At 34.2% G+C, this 24,392-nt stretch overlaps 5 protein-coding genes across 8 annotated transcripts; 2 read left to right on the top strand and 3 right to left on the bottom strand.

Annotated features, from left to right (window-relative positions):
* Window positions 1–460: 460 nt before the first annotated feature.
* Window positions 461–3,691, top strand: LOC105460003 (protein RFT1 homolog). Its single transcript, XM_011706422.1, has 8 exons — window positions 461–938; window positions 1,172–1,374; window positions 1,587–1,773; window positions 1,849–2,133; window positions 2,203–2,334; window positions 2,394–2,525; window positions 2,832–3,332; window positions 3,411–3,691. The coding sequence occupies exons 1-8, from the start codon at window positions 879–881 to the stop codon at window positions 3,567–3,569; spliced, it is 1,659 nt and encodes a 552-aa protein (XP_011704724.1). The 5' UTR covers window positions 461–878; the 3' UTR covers window positions 3,570–3,691.
* Window positions 3,584–4,919, bottom strand: LOC105460004. Its single transcript, XM_011706423.1, has 4 exons — window positions 4,676–4,919; window positions 4,384–4,445; window positions 4,028–4,142; window positions 3,584–3,941 (listed from the first exon to the last, which is right to left on the bottom strand). The coding sequence occupies exons 1-4, from the start codon at window positions 4,708–4,710 to the stop codon at window positions 3,878–3,880; spliced, it is 276 nt and encodes a 91-aa protein (XP_011704725.1). The 5' UTR covers window positions 4,711–4,919; the 3' UTR covers window positions 3,584–3,877.
* A 407-nt stretch (window positions 4,920–5,326) lies between these two features.
* On the top strand, window positions 5,327–15,524 carry LOC105460001 (cytoplasmic aconitate hydratase-like). Of its 2 annotated transcripts, none has more exons than XM_011706420.1 (15): window positions 5,327–5,431; window positions 6,126–6,218; window positions 6,294–6,457; window positions 6,548–6,693; window positions 6,944–7,337; window positions 7,574–7,745; window positions 7,856–8,073; window positions 12,059–12,218; window positions 12,717–12,937; window positions 13,085–13,241; window positions 13,325–13,560; window positions 13,738–13,874; window positions 13,959–14,106; window positions 14,364–14,530; window positions 14,777–15,524. In XM_011706420.1, the coding sequence occupies exons 1-15, from the start codon at window positions 5,425–5,427 to the stop codon at window positions 15,027–15,029; spliced, it is 2,673 nt and encodes an 890-aa protein (XP_011704722.1). In that variant the 5' UTR covers window positions 5,327–5,424; the 3' UTR covers window positions 15,030–15,524. The 2 variants fall into 2 exon arrangements, with proteins under 2 accessions (XP_011704722.1, XP_011704721.1); XM_011706419.1 differs by lacking the exon at window positions 5,327–5,431 and adding an exon at window positions 5,469–5,623.
* On the bottom strand, window positions 15,514–18,155 carry LOC105460002 (F-box/WD repeat-containing protein 4-like). The gene is made up of 7 exons (XM_011706421.1): window positions 17,647–18,155; window positions 17,097–17,408; window positions 16,844–17,003; window positions 16,608–16,774; window positions 16,380–16,508; window positions 16,156–16,303; window positions 15,514–16,069 (listed from the first exon to the last, which is right to left on the bottom strand). Exons 1-7 carry the CDS (start codon window positions 17,985–17,987, stop codon window positions 15,863–15,865), a joined length of 1,464 nt encoding a protein of 487 aa, XP_011704723.1. The 5' UTR covers window positions 17,988–18,155; the 3' UTR covers window positions 15,514–15,862.
* A 347-nt stretch (window positions 18,156–18,502) lies between these two features.
* Window positions 18,503–23,051, bottom strand: LOC105460000 (major facilitator superfamily domain-containing protein 6). Of its 3 annotated transcripts, none has more exons than XM_011706415.1 (10): window positions 22,043–23,051; window positions 21,381–21,553; window positions 20,785–21,086; window positions 20,202–20,547; window positions 19,830–20,020; window positions 19,591–19,727; window positions 19,365–19,480; window positions 19,025–19,270; window positions 18,744–18,890; window positions 18,503–18,652 (listed from the first exon to the last, which is right to left on the bottom strand). In XM_011706415.1, exons 2-10 carry the CDS (start codon window positions 21,436–21,438, stop codon window positions 18,585–18,587), a joined length of 1,611 nt encoding a protein of 536 aa, XP_011704717.1. In that variant the 5' UTR covers window positions 21,439–21,553; window positions 22,043–23,051; the 3' UTR covers window positions 18,503–18,584. The 3 variants fall into 3 exon arrangements, with proteins under 3 accessions (XP_011704717.1, XP_011704719.1, XP_011704718.1); XM_011706417.1 differs by lacking the exon at window positions 22,043–23,051 and adding an exon at window positions 21,872–22,036; XM_011706416.1 differs by lacking the exon at window positions 22,043–23,051 and adding an exon at window positions 21,715–21,865.
* Window positions 23,052–24,392: the final 1,341 nt, after the last annotated feature.

Below are 24,392 nucleotides of genomic sequence, written 5' to 3'. Positions count from 1 at the left end.
TCTTCGGAATTTGTTTTATCTCATTAATTCCTGGGCACTCCTATATCGATTCAGGATCGGATATCATCCACTTTGGAGATTACTATATATAATGTTCACAAAGTCCAGGAAATCATTAAATACCTATCAAATTTCAATTAACTTAATCAGTAATTTAACCGATTGATTGATTACTTACGCTAATATTATATTTAATTATATTAATGATCGTCATACTTTAATATTGCTTCATTTTTATATATGTTAAAAACAACAAAAAATTAATAAATTATATTTTATATTAAAAAAATGATACAGCTACTTATAATCGATAGAATTACTTATTAATTTTCAACTATATATATACAATTAATTCATACAGTCTCTATTTCTTTTATATATTATATTAAAATTAAACAAAATTAATAGATCTATGTATGTAAAATGTAAATATTACGCAATAGTATTACGATTACCTGACAAATCAATCACTGATTAAATTAATTGAAATTTAATCGAGCTTTGGTCGTCATCCTCAATCGGCGACGAGGTCAGTTTACACGAAGGTGATTTTCTCTCCGTGATGAAACGAAAATAGCATCGTGCCATCGTGTAAACCATGCATTACGATGTGGTTACGTCACGAAATGTTATCACGCTGATCGCGGTTGTCGCCCCTTTCTTTTTGTGATAGCGAAATTGATCTTATGCAAATAAAGGGTTCGGTGACACGTATGAAACCGAGGAGAGATGATCGACAAACGTTGTCTCGTTGTCCCCATGATTGTAGTCATCTCACATAACCTCACCTAACCTCGAAGGGGCTGTGTTGACGTTTCTCCACGTCTCCCGGCGGGAATCTCGAAATATTCTCATGCTTCTGTCGAATCGATCTGAAAATGCCGCCGAACATCCTGAAGAGCAGCCTGGAAAACGCTTCGTTCAGCATTATATTTCAGGTACGCTGACAAAACCGGTGTTGCGTAGGAGAGTTCCTTAATTTGCGAACGACCCGAATGTCCTGAAGTGCTCCCTCGAGGGATCTCGCTGTATTTGCACCAAGATATACCCTGCACGATGTCCAAATTCGTTTCAATCTAAGAGCACCGACCAGAGATATAATATACTTCTACGTACATTGACGGATGTCACGCCATGCAAGATTTCACAGAAACCGACTCTTCTTCCGCAGATATTCTGTCGCTGCGTTACATTTGTCCTGAACGCATTTGTTGTCCGTCATGTGGGCCAGGCAGTCCTCGGCGTTATTAATGTGAGACTACTCCTACTGGAATCCATGATACTGTTCCTGTCACGCGAGCCGTTTATGAAAGCATGTCTGACTAACACGGCGGAGCATAATTGGGCCCAAGTTGTGAATCTACTTTGGCTAACGTTAGTTCACTTATTACTATGATATCTTTGAAACTAAACTGATCAGTCCCAAATGAAATAAAAAAATGGAAAAAAATTGATAAAATTGTAAAACCTAATCGTGTGCTATTGAAATTAAGAAATTTATGAAAAAATATCAATCAGTTCAGTTTCTGAGGGATTCAATCATTCTCCTGTAACAAAATTGTATGGATTAATTAATGCATTTTTAGAGTACCCATATGCGTTGCGATGTCCTTCCTGTTTGGATACATTTGGTTGTTCCTGCTCTCCACCACAGAGACGTTACCACCGTACTACACGTTTGCAGTTTTGGCAGTCGGACTGTCGTGTATCATAGAATTGTCTTCCTTAGTCGTTCAATTAGTCGCGAGCGCATTTCTCTTCGTTAGACTTAAAGTAAGGAAATTGAAAAAAAAACACGTAAGATCTTCAAAACATAGTCACGTTCCACTATCATATTTGTTCTTCCAGATAATTCTGGACACTATCATGATCGTTATTCGCACTATGACGTTTGTCCCGCTAATATTGTACCATCCGGAGAACGCGTTACTCGCGTTCGGCATCGCTCAGCTTGTTGCGGCAGTATTTTACACAACCAGCCATTACGCATACTTTCACCATCACATCAAGAAACTGAACGAATGCTCGCAGAAACGAAGAATGTCCTTGAAAGACAGTAGTGACGAGTACGTGATGAGGGAGTTTCCTTTTCACGCCATAAAAGATTTTTTACCGGGCGAGCTAGAAAATGATGTATGTATTAAATGCCTTGTTTTATATATTATCATCTTGTAAGAACAAAGTACAACAGTTACTCCGTAGGATTCCTATCTCGATAGAAAGTTGACTGTTCTCACATGGAGCTTCTTTAGACAAGGGATATTAAAGCAGATTTTGACAGAAGGCGAAAGATTGATCATGACCATAATACCAGTATTGACGTTTACAGAACAGGTTTGTGTCAATGTATGCTACAATATCGTCATCATGCGCTAATTTTTTTTTCCTTTAAGGGTGTCTACGAGATTGTGAACAATATGGGCTCGCTAGCTGCTAGATTTATTTTCCGTCCAATCGAGGATAGTGGATACTTTTATTTCACGCAGATGGTAAAAAGGGATAAAAGGATATCCGATCAGAATCCAGTGAGCTTCCGTTGCACCCTTCCTTATATTTACTATAAAATTTTACGTACAGTCGTGGACAAATCGCGGTTGCGACACTTTTTTTTAATAGGTTTCTAATATATATTTAATATACAAAATATATATTTTATAGGTAATTAATATTTTGCAAATGCGAACCACGATCTATCTTTAGTCTTAGAGACAGTATAACACCAATCGTGGTTCGCATTTACAAAATATTAGTGTTTTGAAATCTATAAAAAAAAGTGTCGCAACCGCGATCTGTCCACGACGGTACATATTTATGAATCATGATATTTTCAGGTAACGGTACAAGAGAGTGTGAATGTGTTGACGCATCTGTGCTCCGTCGTTACGTGTATCGGTCTGATCGTCCTAGTATTCGGCCAGTCTTACTCGAGCTTGTTGCTCTGGTTGTACGGCGGGTCAAAACTGACCTTACCCTTACCTGTTCTCTTGCTGAGGGCGCACTGTCTCGCCGTGTTACTGCTGGGAATCAATGGCGTGACCGAATGCTACACTAACGCAACGGCCGACAGTGCGACCATAAACAAGAGCAACTTGATCATGGTCTACCAGTCGATCGCGTTCCTGGGCGCGTCGTATCTGTTTGCCACTTGGTTCGGCCCGGTCGGCTTTATCTTCGGCAACTGCGTGAACATGAGCCTGAGAATCATACACTCGGCGAAATTTATCAATAAGAGACACCAGGACACGGTCTACCGTCCATTACGCGGATTGGTGCCAAAGCCCATGTTCTCCACGTGTCTACTCGTCGCAGCGTTCGTCACCAATTTGTCGCACGTAAAGTATCCTTGATGTGACTTTATATACGTATGCACGAGGAAGAATATAATGTTAAGATAATCTCTTCCGTTTCAGGCTTACTTCTTCCCAGCTGAAAAAGCATTACATCTACTGATTGGCATAACAATGTTCATGGTTGTACTTGTGTCTTGGCTATATGAAAATCATGAATTAATCAAGCTCGCCACTAACAAGTGGTACGAAAGAAGAAGCAAACAGAAAAAGAGTGACTGAATCCTATAAACATGTACTTTAAATTATTTTATTTATGATTTGTGTATAAATCAACTACAGATTCATTGCAAGATCTTGTAAAATGCTAAAAGATCATATATAAACAGTTATTTTTTTCTACAGCTAGTTGAAATTTATTATAAATCTCTAAACGATGAGAATCTTAGATAAGATTCTCAGACATATTAAGTCTCCTCTTATTAACCATTCGCGTATACTTAATATCTAAATAATAAAATATTTTTGTAAAAAAGACATCTTATTTCGGATATAAATAAGTTTCAGCCATATATGCAATAGCGATTATTTCAAGTCGACATGTCTTTGTATATAGCACCGACTACGGGTTCCTTACGAAGTATAATGCACTGCCTGAAAATCAGAGTGAAGCACATTTTTTGTGTTTAGAAATTTTATGTTTAAAAATATCGCGAAAAACTTGTCGACATTTCACTTACCTATTATCATTTTGAAGCGATATAATTGGCGATCCAGATTTCGGCTCCAGTTTAGCAACTAGATCCGCTATGGCCGCTATCAACCCAGCACTGTCGCTCGATGCATCGCCCTTGACTGCAAAAGTTTATTTATGATTTTAGGCCTGTTCCTTATAGCCAAACTTCCTTATAGCTGCACCAGTTCAAAGTTTATCTTTCTTCTTCCAATGTAGAAGGAGAAAGATAAACTGTAAACTAGTGCAGCCAGTATTCGACTATAAAGAACAGGCCTTTTTGTTTCTGTCATGCATGAACTTCATGCGATTGCAATTTTCTTGTAATTTAAATTTTCTCAATTTGCATCTTTGACTTATTACCTCCTAGGCAGAGACCGGCGTGATCAGCCAAGACGCAGCCAACGACGCCTTCCTTATCATACCTACAGGACACAAAAACACTTATTGTATACATATATACATACTGATTAAAAGACTGATTAATAACAAGATACAAGATAGATATCATAAAAAACAAAGGTGGACGTACAATTGAATAATATCAAGTAATATTCACGACACAATATTCGTTATTAGCGATTAGAAATTCGAAAATGTTGAAAAAGCTCGCTCCGAGACAGATCGTTTCCTAACCTACACGTGCACCACTTACGTGTCATCCAATGTTTTCACCAAGTTTCGTTCCATCCTCGCGATTCTCGCGTGACGCTCGCGAAACCAATCGACGCGCGAGATCCGCAAAAACCAGCAGTTTTCGTAAAAAAAAAAAAGCAATTCGACGTCGAAGGAAGAACCAACGCGCGATTGCGATCAGGTTATCACGCGGGCGCCGCTCGAAGATCGCGTTCGCGTCGCTACGTGCAGTCTGACAGATCGCGACAATCGACATTCGCGCCGCGCGCGATTAATCGCGCCGCGCACACGCGTACCACGTGATCGGCCCCATGTACCGAGCGTCGCTTCAGTCGCTCAACGAATTTCATTATAATCTCTCATTACGCGGTAATTGAACTTTGCCCTTCCTCTCCGTCGCAAATTGTACCGCGCGAGCGGATTATGCACCGAATTAACTCGGGGGAGGTGTCGTGCATTACGTAACCTGGCGGAACTTGCATTTCATCGTGTTTCTCTCTTCGTTCCGTACTTTTTCTCTTTCCTTCACGCGCTCGGCGCCCGGCTTTGTTTTGAGAAAAAAAATTTATTGCGGTCCACAGAATCGTTCCCTCCCCTCCCCGTCTCTCTCCCCCTCCCTCCCCGCGTTTGCGCAACGCACGTTAACCGCGTATAAAATTGTCGAGGAAATCGTACCGCGCGAATATCGGTGTTTCTGGGACACTCGGTATAAGCCGCTACATACGTATATCGCGCGACGGGGCCGACGTGACTTGTTCAGTGACAATCATGGCTGGTAAGTAGAGAGATGTGTGTCTGTTTGTTGCTATTCTTTTGTTGGAAAATAAAACGTAAACAATCGAGGACAACGGATTTGTTGACCGCCATCTGGTTACATCAGATCAATTTGTTCTAGTGAAAAATGTTAATTCGCACATCCCGTAATAGTATCCGAATTTAAAGGAATTAAAACTCATGGGTCTTCTAAGTGAGCCAAGATAAAAGTTAATTGCAACACATCAGTAATAAAATGTTCAGATTTTAGAAGAAGCTAATTTTTTAAGGATTACATATCCTTCGTATCGATATAAGCGCGAGAAGAGCACCGTAAAAATATTATAGTTTCTTAATTATTTATTGTGACGTGAATTTAGGGGCATGGATGTTTTAATTCATGATGACAAAAGTTGCAACATATAAAAATGATTTTAAAATTTGAAGAGTTTATTTAATATAATTACAGTCTACTAAATATTTTTATCTGTTATTTTTATAATATTTAGGAATCCTCATATCGTTAATTAAATTTAAAAGAAAATATATTAAATAGGAAAAAATTGTATTTTGTTTTCTGTTATCAAATTGCATAACTTTTTTTTATTTTAATATTATAATTAATGAAAATGTCAAAATTATATATTTCTGTTTTACATATTTTTTAATTTATATAATGAAAATAAACTATATAATTATATTTTTCTTTATTTCAGAGATAAATCCTTACAAGAGTCTATTAAAATCCATCAAAATTGGATTAAAAGACTGCCAATATTATGATATTGGCAGTTTTGGCACAAAATATGGTAAAATTTTTGTTTGTCATTCATTTTTATATTCAGTGGATAATTATTTAAATGTATTCGATGTTTACCTTACAGACAGACTACCATTTTCCATTCGAGTTCTCCTGGAAAGTGCTGTCCGTAATTGTGACAATTTCCAAGTAACAAAAACAGATGTTGAAAAAATTTTGGATTGGGAAAACAATCAAATCAAGGATGGAGTTGAAGTGGCCTTTAAGCCAGCAAGAGTTATATTGCAGGTAAAGAAGTCTCTTCAAAATTTTTAAATTTTATCAGTTTTAGTCATGTGCAAAAAATATACTTAATGCTGTTTATCAAATTGCAAACAGGACTTTACTGGAGTACCGGCAGTCGTGGATTTTGCGGCGATGAGAGATGCTGTGAAGAGACTCGGCGGTGATGCTGATAAAATTAATCCAGTTTGTCCATCGGACCTTGTAATCGATCATTCGATACAGGCTGATTTTACAAGAAGGTACGGTTCATTGCTTCATCAACCATGTTTTGATTTTTGATGATAATAATAGGAAGTGTCAAAGGTTATCACATAAACTGAAAAAAATTTAACTACTGCAATGTTGCATGCGTAAGAGAAAAAGTTTTACGTAATATGCTTGATAATAAAGAGATACGAATACAACGCGAGAATTTTATTTTTATTTTTGTATTATACATTCCCAGATAATTTAATCTATATATAAATCTGACTGTCATGCGTGTTTCAGCAATGATGCCTTAAAAAAGAATGAAGAGCTTGAATTTGAGAGAAACAAAGAACGTTTCATGTTTCTCAAATGGGGCGCAAAGGCATTTAAAAATATGTTAATCGTACCTCCCGGAAGCGGTATCGTGCATCAAGTGAATTTGGAATACCTGGCGAGAGTAGTATTCGACACCAACGACCTTCTGTACCCTGACAGCGTAGTTGGCACTGATTCTCACACAACCATGGTCAATGGTCTGGGTGTACTTGGATGGGGAGTCGGTGGTATTGAAGCAGAGGCTGTTATGCTTGGTCAAGCGATTTCTATGTTAATACCAAAAGTCGTGGGATACAAATTGGAAGGTGTACTGAATCAATATGCCACATCTACCGATCTTGTTCTAACTATTACAAAGGTGAATGTTTTTTTTTTTCATTTAGATTATTAAAAATTTGAAGCTTTTTAGAGATATTTTTATTGTAATTAGATGTTTTATATATCTTTATAGATACGATTTTATTAATTTTTTTTAATGGATAAGTTTGCACATAGCAGTATATTTTTTTATATAATAATATTAAAAAATATCAATTATAATATAATTAGATTAAATATTATAAGCTTGTAAACTTATAATATTTACATTTACAGAATCTTCGACAAATTGGAGTGGTTGGAAAATTTGTCGAATTCTTTGGACCCGGCGTAGCGCAGCTAAGTATCGCGGACCGTGCTACTATTTCTAATATGTGCCCGGAATATGGCGCAACTGTGGGCTTTTTTGCAGTAGATGAACAAAGTTTGGCATATCTCAGACAAACAGGTAAAATTTTCTATCGATTATTGCATATTTTTATAAATAGCCTTCAATATGTGATTACTTTTAACGATATTTTACACAATATATAAATATATTTTTCTTTTATACTCTAGGTCGATCCGAAGAACACATTGATAATATTGAGAAATATCTTAAAAACGTACGTATGTTGAGGAATTATGACGACCCAAGCCAAGATCCCGTCTTCTCCGAGGTGGTCACGTTGGATTTGAACACTGTAGTTTCGAGTGTCAGCGGACCTAAAAGACCTCATGACAGAGTTTCAGTATCCGACATGCAAATTGACTTCAGAAATTGTCTTGTGAACAAGGTTGGTGCTCTAAAGATTTCTATACGAAATAGATTGCACTCACGAGCAAATTTATTTCATTACTTAATAAAATGAATCGTAATACTAATTGTCGATGATGCGTTGTACATACATGAAGCACGTATAACAATACGAGTATTCTAGGAAAGATGATTATTTGGTACATACAAGGGACGAATATTACCCAGTGACTTTAGAAATGTAAGTCAGCCTGGATTACATTCATCTCATGCTGTACCTCCGTTCTGTCGGCTAAAGATAAAATTAATTTAATCCTATTTTTTTTCTAAAAAGTTGCGTGGTACTCTTTTACTGGAAAAAAAAACATATGAATAAAAATGAGAATAATCGACAGAAAACTAGGTAACTTATTACTGTGATATGATTAGTTTATATTAACATATCACAATAAAAGTCCCTTTGGACTCTGCGACCGAAAGTTATCTACTTTCACGACAATGCAGTATTACGTAAATAGTCAAATCGAAGGTTTTTTTTTTTTTTTTTTTTTTTTTAAGACGGCAGCGATTCTTATACGTCGATTTATAATAGAGATTCTTTGATATGTTAACGTTGCGGTAAAACAAGCTCGATAGAGATATATATGTTTCACATGTATTAGTGATACTATTATTAAATTGCTGCGAAAAGCGTGTCCATTACCGTTGATATGTGATCGTCAACGGTGTTCCTTGTTGCTATGCCTCGAGCATCTTTCCTTTGCTGATCTAGCTTTATGATATTTCAATTCGACATATAGTCAGATCACCAAAGATAAATGAACGAGATGTAAAGTGATTTTTTTTTCCTGCGATATCTCTTACCATTAAAGACGAGTATATGATCTAGTCACAATTGTCACAAATTCTCACTTGTGTACCAGTCACATACTCGATCTTAACAGCAATACTTAGGAAAGTAATATGCACGTAGCGCTCTAAACGTCAGAAGTAGGATTTGATATTGGATGCAATCATCACCCGGTGAAGTTTCCATTACAACCTTACCGGATACGATCGCATCCAACAATATAATCCTCTATGCAATGCTGATATCGGTCGAATCCATGAATCCTAATAATATTCAATTTTTTTCCTAAATATTAACAAAAATTTCTTTCAAATGTTGAAAACAGATTAAGGAAAACTCAGCTGTTTCAGCTATTCTGATTATTTCAAGAAAATTTTCACCTATTGGATATTTCTTCAAATTTAAAACTTGTTACACACAAGATAAAGATTTGGATAGATATCCAAAATTATTATAAATGCCCATCGATACTCACAATAATTGTTTGTTGATAATATCTCCAATAGTCATCGAGATCTCTTCATCTTTAAAATCGCAGAACACAATGCCGAACTATAATATTTACACGACACAGATTTACTAGCAAATTAGATAAAAAGGATCGCACTAACAAAGAATTCAGTACTTGGATTTGTTGCTCATTGTAAATGAACTGCTGACACCTGTAGTCGTCTTATCAGGCTCTTTTATAGAAACCTTTATCTCTATTTCTGACTTCTTGCTCTTTTATTAAATTTAATGATATATAATCTCCTAAGTATTTATCACTAATATTTAACACTAAATTTTCAACCAGATGATCCACAAGAAACAAAAAATTATGACAAATTTTTGAAAATTATGTTTCGTAATAACTTTTACAACAATGAATCTGGATTGCTACTGATGCAATCCAGATCGATGTACAGTTTTATGGCACTGCAGAGAATTTCATTAAACATACGAAAAGCATACGAAACGTAAAAAATGTTTATCAAGCAAATTATTATATTACTTAACTCGCGGTCACATCGAGAAAGTCGCGGTCTTAATCCGATAAGCGAACCGCGGCGAATGATCGCTCAACGAACGGAAACAATACGTGTTTAAGAACGTGCCGATCGATTTCTATTCGAAATGTTCAACATTGGCGTCGCGTTACCTGGCCTATGACAGGCACAAGGACATTTGCCGAAGAAACTCATCCACGTGAATCACAAAGCTAACGCTTCTTCCGCATGAAATTCAATTCCTCTCCAATTGAGGCTGATATTGAAGAGCAATGAGAAATATACTTTTATCGGTATAAAGTCAAAAATTTTAAATTAAACCCGTATCAAATTACGATAATAATTTTTTCTATCAATTTAGAATCTTTTGTATAATGAGAATTTTGAATTGTATTAAATTTAAGAAATTTTACAAACTTTGAAACAATTTTAATATCTTATGACAAGATATATTTAATGACAGGATCATTAATTTAAAAATATTCTAATAACATTAAATTATTATTCATTTGCTTGTATTAATTTTTTTATTATTTGGAAGCATTTGGAAGCATTTTTAATTATTTGGATACAAGCCTTATTTACAATTTAATCGTTATTAGCTGTGTCATCGTTGTTTTCTATAATAGATAATAACTACAAGATATGAGGCTTTATTTAAAATCAACAAAATTAATAAATCTCTGCTACGTTTATCTTATCTCAAAAATTTTGATTGCTATATACAATATATACATTTAAAAAAAATCTTCCTGTATTATCTCATGAGAACAATTGCACATATCAAATCGCTTGAAATTTTTGATATTTATGATACAAGTGGATTGTTGAACACGTGACTCTCCTATTCTTCAAGAAGTCAATAAGATGTAGGAGAATGCGTGTGTGGCACTTAACAATTTATGAAGAAAGAAATAATTCGTACGCACATACCATTGATCGATCGATCCGTCCGCCTCGTCGGAGAAGACAAGAGTCTTTGGTCACACTTCGCATAAGTTCTGGAAGACGTATTCAGAGCTCGCGCTGAAATTGCTGATACAACATCCTACTACATTCGTTTTGCAAAGCTCACACATTTCATTGCAAATGAGCCATCGTTTGTCGTGCATGCTGGTATATAGAAAGAGCTCGGATTTCATCAAGGCACGGTGCCTAGGGCTTAGAAAGGAATATGTTTACGGAAAACGATAGAATTTTTTTTTTTAATGGGAATCCTCGATTCAATTACCATTGTAATCAAATTGATTATGTAAAAATGTTATTTTATTATATGTTAGTGATCAATATGTTAAAAGAAATATTTGCATCTTCTGTTTAGCATATTTCGATCGCGATTAATGTCAAGTACTTTTAAAGTACATATCTCTGCAAAATAGAAATAATATTAAACAATTAATAATACTCGCAGTAAAAGTACTATATCAAATATAATATCATTTGATATGATTGCTATAATTACAATAAATATAATGCATTTTCATATTACGGACATTTTTTAGTTTTGTATCTTTATTGCTGCTCTTAATTAAAAATATAATCTTATTGATTTGCATCTGTCTTTTCCTCAATATTTATAACGTATAACTTGTTTATCAGTTTTTTTCATCTAAAAATACTTGTCATTACTGGAACGTCATTGTTGGATTGTGCACGCGTAAGGTGAGCACGAGGTCGTAGACCTCGTGATTGCTTAAAGATCGTTGCGAGATTCGTTTACTGCTTCTTCAGCAAATCGTGTATCGGGCAATGAATTCCGCCATGCCATTCGACGCATTAAACCTGCCAAATTTATGGGACAACAAATAATACGAACGGCTTGGAACGATAAATCATATAAAAAGAAGCGTACAATTTTTAGCTTGTTAATTATATACGAGTTTCATCGTAATAAAAATCTAATTTACTTTTTCGTGCGCGTTAAAAGTTTAAAAGTATAAATTCGAATTTATAATGTATGTTATTAATTCAGATAGACGTTTAATCTTCTTTTTCTTCCGAAGCTGAACATTCCTTTACATTTACATTTATTCAGCATTGATCTAATGAACTTTTCCAGAGATAATAAGAAACTGAATATCATTACCACGAAAAGAATTCTTAATGGATTTTATATACTTAAGCATAAATAAATTTTCCTCTAATTATTGAAATAAATAATGAATTGACGATTTTTTTTATAACAGATAGGCTTCAAAGGCTACGGTTTAACTCCAGCGAAGGTGAATTCCGTGGGGAAGTTTAAATACGAAGAGAAAGAGTACGAATTGAAACATGGCTCGGTAGTCATTGCGGCTATTACTAGCTGTACGAATACTAGCAATCCTAGCGTTATGCTTGGTGCAGGTATGTTACGAATTTTTCCAAAAAAATTTGTTACAGTTATACATAATGTTACACATAACATTTTATAATTTATTACATTTATGCAAAATATTTGCAAAAAAACGTTAAATAGAATCGCGAAATAGAGCTTGTTAGCGCTACTTTGAAGATCTAGAGTTATCGACTTTTGTTAACGCATTCTCACGAATTCTTAGACTTTAAAAGCGCTGCTGAATCCGAAATAAAATTAAAAACGAAAGTAATGCTTTAAAATAATTATTAAAATATTATTAGCTTAAACATTTTGTCTAAAAAAAAAAGCTTTATACTTTGAAATTTAAATTAAAAATGGAACACTGTTGCATAAACAAAGAGAAAGAAATATAAACATTTAGTTTTTTTATTGTTAATGTGAAAATTTAAACAGCGCTACTATTTAATTGTAAAAGAAATAAAGCGCAGTTTTATGAAAATTGTTGTAAATTAATAATATGTAAGATATGCTGTTCTGATACACAGGTCTTCTTGCTAAAAAGGCGGTGGAAGCTGGCTTGAGCGTTGAGCCATATATAAAAACATCATTGTCGCCTGGCTCAGGAGTCGTTACTTATTATCTCCAGGAAAGCGGTGTTATTCCGTATCTAACGAAATTAGGCTTCGACATTGTGGGTTACGGATGTATGACCTGTATCGGAAACAGTGGCCCGCTTCCTGACGCTATAGTCGAGACTATTGAAAAGGTATAATAATTGGCCGATTCTATATTTGAATTCTCACTGTACTTGAAACTCCCTCAATTTTCGCAAAAAAGGTAGAAATAATTCGATAAATTATCGACGATTATGATATTTTTACATATAAACTAACGTTAAATATATATCTTGTAGAATGAACTCGTTTGCTGTGGAGTTTTGTCAGGCAATAGAAACTTTGAAGGTAGAGTCCATCCGAATACCCGGGCGAATTACTTAGCGTCCCCACTTCTGGTGATAGCCTATGCCATTGCCGGCACTGTGGACTTTGACTTTGAGAAGCAACCACTAGGTAAGATGTGAAATTTTTTTTGTTTTGGATTTATAGAGACGTATAAAATACATAATTTACATGAAGTTTCTGTTATCTTCAAGGTCGCAAAGCCGATGGTACTCCAATATTTTTGCAAGATATCTGGCCGACCAGAGCGGAAATTCAAGCCGTCGAGCAGAAATACGTCATTCCAGCCATGTTCAAAGAAGTCTATGGTAAAATCGAACATGGCAGCGATAATTGGGCAAACTTAGTGGCACCTGACGGCAAACTGTATCCGTGGGACATTGATTCTACGTACATCAAAGATCCACCATACTTCGATAACTTGCAGAAGGTCATTAGATGTATAATCTATCGCACTCTGAGTACTTAAAATATTTGATCTTGAAATTTTTGTCAGACTAATCGGATTGAAAAAAATCTTAAAAATTATTACTGAAGACATTTATGCGCTAAGGAATAATTGTGTCCTTGTAAAATTTTAATTTGTAAAGTGAAAACGGTCTTACAGGAGCTACCGCCAATAAAATCGGTCACAAAAGCGCGAGTGCTCGTAAATCTTGGAGATTCCGTTACGACCGATCATATTAGCCCGGCGGGCAGTATCGCGCGTAATTCGCCAGCAGCCAGATATCTAGCCAATCGAGGGTAAGTTTGACATCAATGGAGATAGCGGAGACAACGCACGACATGCGAACTGGCCGAATTTCTGACAATGATCCTCGTTTTCAGCTTGACGCCGAAAGATTTCAATTCTTACGGCTCGCGCAGAGGAAACGACGCCGTGATGGCGCGGGGCACATTCGCTAACATTCGTCTCGTGAATAAATTCATTGGTAAAGCAGGACCACGAACAATTTACATTCCAACTAATGAAGAGGTATTACTATATGTTTGCTTTCTCGCTCTGTGCATTGATTTCCCGCCGCTTGCATGATAATTTCAAAAATTTAACATTCGTTTAATATTAATCCGTTTCGATCCTCACAGATTATCATACGTACATTTTGCATTTTTTTAAATATATGATTTAAATATATTGAATAGAACTACTTAAAAAGTGACATTATCTACGGAGTTTTTTCAGAATATGTATCGGTAGCGCGAACGTGTTAATAACTGGTTGAATGTTTTTAGATGGACGTATTCGATGCGGCCGAGAAATACACGAAAGACGGGACGTCTTTGATCGCTTTAGTTGGCAAAGAATACGGATCCGGATCTTCCAGAGATTGGGCCGCCAAAGGACCATATCTACTCGGTATTCGAGCAGTCATAGCAGAGTCATATGAAAGAATACACAGGCAAGTGCTTTTGTTAGTCCACACTATTTTATATAAACTTTTCAAACTATTATTTACTTTCGATCAAATTTAAGTACAGCTTTTTACAGATTTGTAATAAGTTTTTTTTCTCCCAGATTTAGTCAAGAATTACCTTGTGTTTAAAGTAAACAATTTTAAGAAAAAAAAATATTAAGAATTCACTTTTTAAACGTAATTTACAATTTAATGCGTATCTACATTAAAATTTTTTTTATTTGTTTGCAGATCCAACCTTGTGGGTATGGGCATTGTTCCGCTACAGTATCTCCCTGGAGAAAACGCAGAGACCTTGGGATTAACCGGTTACGAGCAATATGACATCGCGATCCCCACGAATTGTCAACCCGGAGAAAAGATTACTGTGAGCACAGACAATGGCAAGAAATTCGACGTGATAGCACGATTTGATACGGAAGTTGACTTAACTTACTTCAAACACGGTGGTATTCTCAATTACATGATTCGAACGATGCTTTGATGAGTTAAAGAGAACAAGAATATATATAAATGATCCTCTTACAAGGCTACTTAATGAGATACTTAATATTGGTTTTGGGATATAAAATGTTGTATCTCTTTTAAACAAGATTGAGTTTTAAATACACGAATAAAATGTAGAGTAAGGATATATTTTGCAGACGCTATCGTAACAAATGCCTTTTTTTCTTTCATCTAAAATGATTAACATTGGCATTTGCAATATTTAATGCCATGAATTAATATATTTATTTCATAACATTTCAAGTTTTATTAAGTCTTTACGCTGTAATAATTTTATGGTGAAAGTAGTCCACAGTTAAACGGAAACGCAAAGCTTATTAATCCAACAAATTCTTTGCCATCGTGCGAAAAAAATTGTTTTTTTTTATTATTTTATAAACGTTATATATATATATATATAGGAAAAATTATATCGTCTTTGCTTTTGTGTATGCATCGCAGTAATAATAAATCGTAAATAATATTGTTGCAATACAATTGACTTTATTATACAGGCTAATTCTTAATTATGTGTCAATACTTCAAGGTGAAATATCTAGAAAAAAATGTCATACGAACACAAGTTGGTATATTAATTACAGCTATAAAGTATTGACATATAATTATATATAGCACAATAATTGCAATACGTATCATTATAGTTTATGGTAAAGTATATCGCCGTTTTCATATTTAAAAACATGCACCACTTTTTACAAAGTACATGACACTATTCAATATTCCCAGAATTTGATTTCGTCCTTCGTATCTTCCATGTCTGTCGTCACAAATTGCAATTAAATTTCCAGCACGAAAACTTTTTATTCGACTCTACCTGCAGCTGCCCAGCAATCCACATGACGGATACAGTGACTTGTAATCAAACTTCTGATTTTTTGAACGGGTTTCTGAGAAGTTCAATTCCCTCACGTGCCTATCTGTAGCGCAGTACAGATGTACGTTATCAAATTGTACAGAGTAGATTGGGCTGCGTGAGCATCGAGATGACGATCGCGATGATGAAGTCATGTAATACAGCTAGAAATATTGAAGAAAAAAGTTTAATCATAAACAACTTGCAATGTATAAAGCGCTGTATCATCGCGTTTAAAGTTGATAAAAACCTGAACAAAATCACTCTTCCTCTGATCCCACAGGACAGCTAAACAATTATACTGCGTCCCTGTCACCATGGTGTACTGATGATCGGATGAAATGCAATACAATGTTGCGTCGGTTGGATCCGCCCACGAGCAAACGCATTTTCCAGTTCTACAATCACAGTTGTTAATGTTACATGTTAAAATAGTCAATCGATCGAATAGATCGAGCAGTCGAAATATCTCACCTCAAGTCCCATTTTCGGATGTACGTGTCATAGCCACAAGTGAGTAAAGTGTTGGGATCATCCCATACCATGTCTAATATTCCAGCGCCGTGTTTCCACGCGTGTCGCATTGTATCAACTGTTGTGTAACTGAAATCTCTCTGTTAGTTTTTTGCAAATTATTCGATACGCATTAAAATCGTATCCAATTTATAAATTTCGATGGTGATCAATTAATTGCAATATTACCGCTCGATATCGATTACATGTAGTGGTGAAACGTCAGAAATTCCGGACGAGCCGACGGCAAATTTTGTTGCCGTAGGATTAACTGAGAGCGATTGCACTTTATCCATTAGTCTTATACAGATCTCTTCGTCGTAAACGGGCCTATCCATATCTGGATGTCTCTGTATCTAAACGAAAATGTGAATCTTATTGTACGCTGCCATACCGCATCAGAAAGCAGATTCTTCAAACCTTACCTTTATCGTACCACATTCTAAACCCGCAATAACATTCTCCGATGTAGCATCTATAGCATTGACGCAAGACCGATTGTTCAAAAGTCCATTTACAATGAAATATTTGTTTTTTTCAACTTTCTCAGAAAACTTTCTCAAAAAATAGAGTATAGTGCCGTTTCTGTCGAGTTTTTTTTTTAAGTATGAAGGTTTAAATATGGTAGAAATAAAAAATGATGAAAACACATATAATTAGCTAAATATATATACATACGTATAGCCACATATGATGAAGTTTTTCCAAAGAACGAATTTGCAGATGTCACCTCCTGTGTATTGTTCTATATAATAGAAATCGTCTTTTTCATATATATCTTCTATTAAAAGTTCATCTAATTGTCTTTCGTCGCTTCGATTAAAGCCAACAAGTTGATTACCACCGCACCACCAAAGTATATTGTTTGACAATTTTAACCATGGCATGAGTCTTGTTTTCCGCGTAAATATCGTTTTTTTTTTGTATATTCCATAATGCCAGTTGTAAGATACGCGCCACGTTGCACGTGGACGCAATATTGTGAGACACCTTGAAGTAACAATTTTTTAATTTTTATTTTATTCCTTCATACATATGTAAATGCTGTAGTGTCTTGTAGACATGCACGTTAAATACACAGCAAGAAATAAGAATATCTCGTTATCCATCGTATATATTGAACGACTATTACGTTCGTAGTTAAATTTACTTCATTCAAAGTCCAAATTTAATAAACAAAGAGAGAAATTCCAGAAAAAGATGAAGTAGAGGTTAAACGCAGCCTAACCTTTCACGAAATCTTTTCGTCGCTTGATTCGTGGCGAGATATCTTTTACTCTTCTCGACCCAGGCCACATCTGATCGTATGATCTCATAAAATCGCTTGCACACTTCACTGAGCCGCAACAAATCGTATTCATTGCAATAATCGAAGATTAGCAACAGTACATCGCTCGGCAAAACATCCAAACGCCAAGTATCTGTCATCTTTCTAACCATAAAATTGTAGTTCAGTGTTTTTAGCGCATCTCCCAGTTCCCACGTGACATGCGACACGTTATTCGGTATCATTCTTTCAAATTTTAAATAAAATAGAATAATTTTTTGTTTTCCTTTTTGTTTTTTCATTTATCATTATTTTATTTAAAATAATAAAAGATGAAAAACTAATAATAATTTTATTTCACCCGGAAGAGGAAAGAGATACTTTTTTAAGTTCATGTAGAATAAAATGCGATTTACTTTAACTTATATCTTTAAATGACGTACGTTTACGTTTACGTTTTCAGATAAAAATGAAAATTATTACATGACGAAGAATTTTTATATTAATTTGATATAATATGTCTTGCATTAATATTTTTATTTTTATTATATGTATATATATCTTTTACATATATATATAAAAAATTAAAACATTAATTTTTAGTATCATTTACAATAAAGATAAAATATATTTTTGATATATGTATATATGTATATCGGGTGTAACTTATATATACATATATATGTTTTTCCCGGTATCTAGAGTTCAGAAAGAATTTATTTGTATATATATTTATAATTGTATGTCATCAATGCAATGAGTTCATTTTCAGGTGTAAAAAGAATTAATTCTTTTCCAGAAAATTTTTTTGTTTTTCTTTCAGAAATTGATGACATTTGACTGAATTCTTTTTGAACTCTCTGTACTATCTGGGTTTGATGTATAAAATGCAATACGTATCATTCAGCTACATCGCAGTGCTTTTGAGCGTCGTCAGGTTTCCTCCATTCAACATTATTTCGTGTGTCTGTAATAAAAAAAAGTACCTTTTTTACAATGTTCTAAAAAATAATAGTAAAAAGCCGTATTCCGTGAATTAAAATTACTTGACTCCTTACCTGGTGTTTTATGTTTTAAGTACAAAATGTGAAGAATAAAATACATGAATGCAGAAAATGCCGCTAGTACTGAAAATATTTTTAAAGTCGTTGCACCACCGACTTTCTTGTATAAAATACCTCCAATTAAACTGCCTATCGCGAAACCTGAAGATATTGCAATATTTCAGCGATGATAAACTTTGATTGATTAGGAAAGAATATATTTATATTACTAATTGTGTATGTACATTCTCCTTGTTACAAAATGATTCTTGATAATTAAGGAATTAACTAATTCCCTAAACCGTCATCCATCCCTGCCACAATTCCTTGAACAGTAGCTGATGTGCCGGGTGGTGATACTGCGCTCGCGTATGCCACTATTGTTGTATAGCAAAGCGCATATGTTGGTCCTTGCATGAAAAATTCCACGGGAAACACCCACCATGGCGTTGGAGCAAGAGATATTAGTCCCAGCCGCAACGCGTAGCATACAAAACAAAATGTAAAGGTGTAACCGTACCCAAATTTCTTTAGTATTTTGCCTGAAAAAAAAAAAGATTCAACATTATACGTAGCGATATCTTTAATTATGCAAACGATCTACATGCCACAAACTGTGATAGAGAAATAATTTACCAGATAGAGAGAAGAATATTATCTCGCCACCGAGAGTCTGTGCGGCTACGATTAGACCTTCTATTAATTTAATTTCGCTCATATAACCGGTCGCCATAGCAAGATCTTCCAAATACCTAAGGACAATAAACTATAACACTGAATATAATTCGGCCTAATTAAATTTCGAAATTTTATACGACGGGTAAATAAAAGAATACATGTATTAATAGAAATAAAGATTTACCAGAACAAAAAGTAAATCATAAAGCTATCCAAGATACCCGCAAGGGTGGCAAAACATAAAAATATAACAATAGGTTTCAATTTCAAAAGAGTCCATATGTCTTTCACTATGCTCGACGAGCCTGACATGAGCGGTAACTGTAATAAGGATATACAATGTAAGATGAAAATCATAAGAGGAAAACCGTGCTACCGTTCATTTCGTTTAATTTCTTTCTTCTTAATCCATAATGTAATCACCTCTAACTTTCTGCAACAGATCAAATCGACGGATGTAAATACAAGCACAAGGAGAAACGCCGGTGTGTAAGTTTTGTAGATATCCCCTTGCGACCATAAATCTACTGTGAACCCAGCTAAAAGTGCTGCTATACCGAAACCGATTGTGCCCCATACTCGCTGTCTGCCGTACCCCATTTGTCCACCTTCACCTGAGGAAGGTAAGATTTGTTGTGGAAAATATTTCTCTTTTATTTGAATTAATATATAAAATTATTGTTAAATCGTTTATATCGTAGAAATTTGAGTTGTATGTACATGCAGGCATTTTTATATTTCACATATATAGCTGCACTGTATAAAATATTTAATATATTCCTACAAATCACTTACCTAATATGTCAAAGCATATTGCGTCGCTTATGCAATTGGAAACATTAAAACCGATATTACCGAGAGACATTAAGAGCACGAATCCCCAGAAGGTAATGGATGTATATAGACAACGATTATCTTCAAAATTATCGCAAGTAACATTACAGCTATGATTGTTCACTATAGTTTCTCCATGACACAATGGCATCTCATCAATATTTAATAAGCATGTGGTATCCGATGAAATATCTGCTTCCTTTTTAAATTCGTGAAAAGATAATCTCGTAGAAAAATTCGCATCCTTGCATATCCAATGACATGTAGTATCTTTTCTACCGTTACACGATGCCATTGCTGAAGTATGCTTAAAAGAAAAATAAATAACTTAAAAAATATACTGTTAAGCATTTTATAATACAGATATTTTTAAAGACTTAGTATTTCGAAACTAATTGAAATTTTCAGAAACTTATAAATCATATGTAAAATTTGTTTTATATATAAAAATAAATTTACTTTCATGGAAGTAAACTCTCAGTTTTTAATCAATTGTTATAGGAATTTTATTATCTAAAATATGTGTAAGAAAATTAGAAATTACATTGTCCATATCGCAAAACGGTAAAGACGCACAGGAAACATTTTGAAACTGGTGATCTGGCAGAAGTGGACCGGGCAGAGCCGGTAAAAAGTACATAAAAATATAGCAGCTACTTGTTACGGCAAGCAGCGCTATAAATATCGATTTTCTCCAGGCGCGGAAATAGTCCACGACAAAGCCAAATGCTGGTTTCGCAATCAGAAATAAAATAGGCAGAATCGCGGTGATGCTACCCATAATTAATGGCGAAACACCAAGCTGCTTGCCGTAAACTGGCAGAAACGGCAATATAGGACCCATAGCTAAAATAAAATCAATAATTGTATACTCATAAATACTTAATAATATTAAAAATATCTAATTTATTAAATTATTAACAACTTAGTTTATAATATTTTCGTAATTACTGTATAGGTTTTTTGTATAATAAGAGTACATTAATTATGTAGAGTTTTCTTAACATTGAATATAAACCAAAGTATGTTCTTATTATTTTTTAATGTTACGAATATTTTTATATTTATATATTCTTTATGAAAGTTAGATCTTTAAAATGTGAGATATTTAAAGACATTATACATTTTATGATTACTCACCAGCCATAAAAAAGAAATAATGCGCCTTTATAGGCAGTTGTGTATAATTAATTTTCATGATTTATATTTATGAGTGCAGACAGATATCGACAAAGCCCAGCAAATCTCGTAGCTCATTATCTCACGTATCTACTTCGGCGTTTTCTCATGCTAAATTGTCGCCATGCTGCAAACTAATAATGTCAAATGTAATAATTAATAAACTTACTTACTAGAATAATATGTATGATGAATATACGTAATAATATGACGTGGAAATGTCACAGAAAATATTTTACAAGTGTATTACACGACGCGATCATAGTAAACGGCTTAACATAAAGATTACACGTACATTTGATATTTTCATTCGAAAATTATCGTCAGCACTGTGCACGCATTTTGAATTTAAATTTTCTCGATCCGCGATATATCGATAATCTCGAAGTATTGCTTGTAAAAACTTCAAACGATTACATTACAAACGATTCTAAAATGGCGTTACACGATACCACGATCATCATCTGCATGTCATCTGTGTCAAAAGAATCGATGCACGTTTCAGGCAGATTCAAAGGTTTTTAAGAAGGCTCGCGATAAGTTCTCACTCGTCCACCACATTTTTCGTGGAATCGTCGCAATTATTATTTTTTCTCAAAGAAGGAGGTCGTCGATGAACTCACTGTGTTCAGGTCGCCTGCACATTCAGCGTCAAGCTCACACTCCGACGATTTTTCGTTCGTAGAGTGAGCCTCCAGCTCTTAATCACTCGATAGGCCGCATGCTCTCAGCGATACGGTTTCAATGTCGGAGCGATGAAAGCACCCACAGTTGTATATGTGTATCGAATAGATGTGCCTGCTGCACTTTCTGCACTTATGGAACGAGATGCACGCGATAGGAATAAACCGGAATATTAATTAAGGCTTCGACAGAGAGGAACGTACGGAGAACCACCAAGGAGAAAGTAGCAAGCGCAACTAAAAAGCTGCTTTCCAGAACGTGCGTTGATATTACTGCTGTTGGCATCAAAATTTTAGCCGTTTCAAAATTTGTTCAAACTCGACGCAGCAGATTTTGGCAGCGCTAGAAATCGGAATTGCTTGCAACATATATATATTAGTAAGTGAAATACAATACAGCTTAAATGAGAAGACTGTGTATACAACAGTCGAGAGCTTTGACGCGTCATAAATGTCTTAGCGTTCACTATATAGACGCGAGCACTATACTTCCTTTTTTAACGAGAAAGCGCGTCGTGTCTTGCACTGACGCAATGCACTAAAATTAAACGACGATCACGATATGCTCGACAGAATTAAATGGATGCGACAATGGTGACTTTGATGGTGACGCGCCGTACAATGGGATGATCTCTTAAAACCGCGATCTCGAATGACCATTAAACGTACTGATCGTCGCGCAAAACATTGCCCCTCGTTATTTCGATCATTGTACGACACACACGTGAATCTAATAAATCGTTCAATGACGCGCACTGTACACTTTTGATGCTTACTTAAACGAGATTTATCACGAGGGAGATTGATAAGGCGAATATCTCGCGGAACGTACTGATGGTTTTCGCGATTTAATATCGCTACAAGCTATTATCAATAAAAATAATTATCGTGAAAATCAAATTATAATAGAATCAATTCTAAATTGCTCAAAGAACTTGCGATTACGAAACATCTGGCGATATCATAACATTCTGTATTTGCAACCTAAGATAAGAATGTGATAACGATATAAAATTACAAAGAAATTACGATTCTTCCACTATAGGTTACTTTGGCATTACGTTCTGCTTGAAATCACGAATTATATATACATATATATTAAATTCAAATAGCAAACTGAGCAAAGTTAAAAAACATAATGTTTATTTTATTCTATTACTCTAAACATTTCGTTATCATCATGATGCTTTTTATAATTATAATTACATAATACAAATGATATTGCAATGTTCATCAATATTTGCATAAACACATTTGAATAGAATCTTTAATATATAGTGTATTAATTATTATTTTCATATATATAGTACATTTAATCGTTAAATAAAGCTTAATTGTCACGCACATAAAGATAAAGTCATAAATTTAATAGCTTGTTTGCACAATTAATTTCATTTTTGATATAAAATCTACAAAATTATTAACTAATTAAATCAGTGATATGAAACATATATATATTTTTTTTTCCTATTTTATTGTTTTATTTTAACATCAATAAGCAAATATAAAAATAATAAAAATATAAGAATATCAAAAGTAAAAATAATTCAGGTATAAAATAATTTAATTACATAATCCTATAATTATATATCTTTCTTCGAATTATTTCAATCCTCATTACTCCAAATTTTAAATAAACAATGTGATATAGTAATACATTTCTCTTTTATATCGCAGTATTTCTTACAGATATAAAATACTTGTAATAAAATAATCAAGCAATATATGCCCTCAACAAATCGTAAATAACGTTCACTACATCGCGAATTAAATAAAAATAATTATGTATAATGTATATATCTTTATATTATTCATATATTTGAATTAAACTTTTATAACATAACATTTACTAAAATATCATTTATTAAAATTTCTAAAATATATTATTATTTACAAAGAAGATATACATACATGTAATGTAACATAAAACATGCGCGCATTACATTTCATCCACAATACATTCTCTTCGTGCATCGTCAGGTTTTCTCCATTCAACGTTATTTTGTATGTCTGCAACAAGAAGGAAGTTTCTTATATCTTCAAAATCTAAAAAGATTTTGGCAAATCAAGTTAATTGATTGATTTCTTACCTAATGATAACGTTGCATGTTTCAAGTATAAAATATAAAGTGTAATGTACACTAAAGCAGCAAGTGCTGCGAGTCCTGAATATATTCTTAGAGCCATTCGACCACCAACATTCTTAAATAAGAAACCACCAAAAAAACTACCAATCGCATATCCTAAAAGTGTGTGACATTACACATATTTTGCTAATTTAATTGTGCAA

Source organism: Wasmannia auropunctata, unplaced genomic scaffold (genome assembly GCF_000956235.1).
Source record: "Wasmannia auropunctata unplaced genomic scaffold, wasmannia.A_1.0 LD333475.1, whole genome shotgun sequence".
NCBI classification, from domain to species: Eukaryota; Metazoa; Arthropoda; class Insecta; order Hymenoptera; family Formicidae; genus Wasmannia; species Wasmannia auropunctata.
This window is presented reverse-complemented; position numbering and strand designations above follow the sequence as displayed.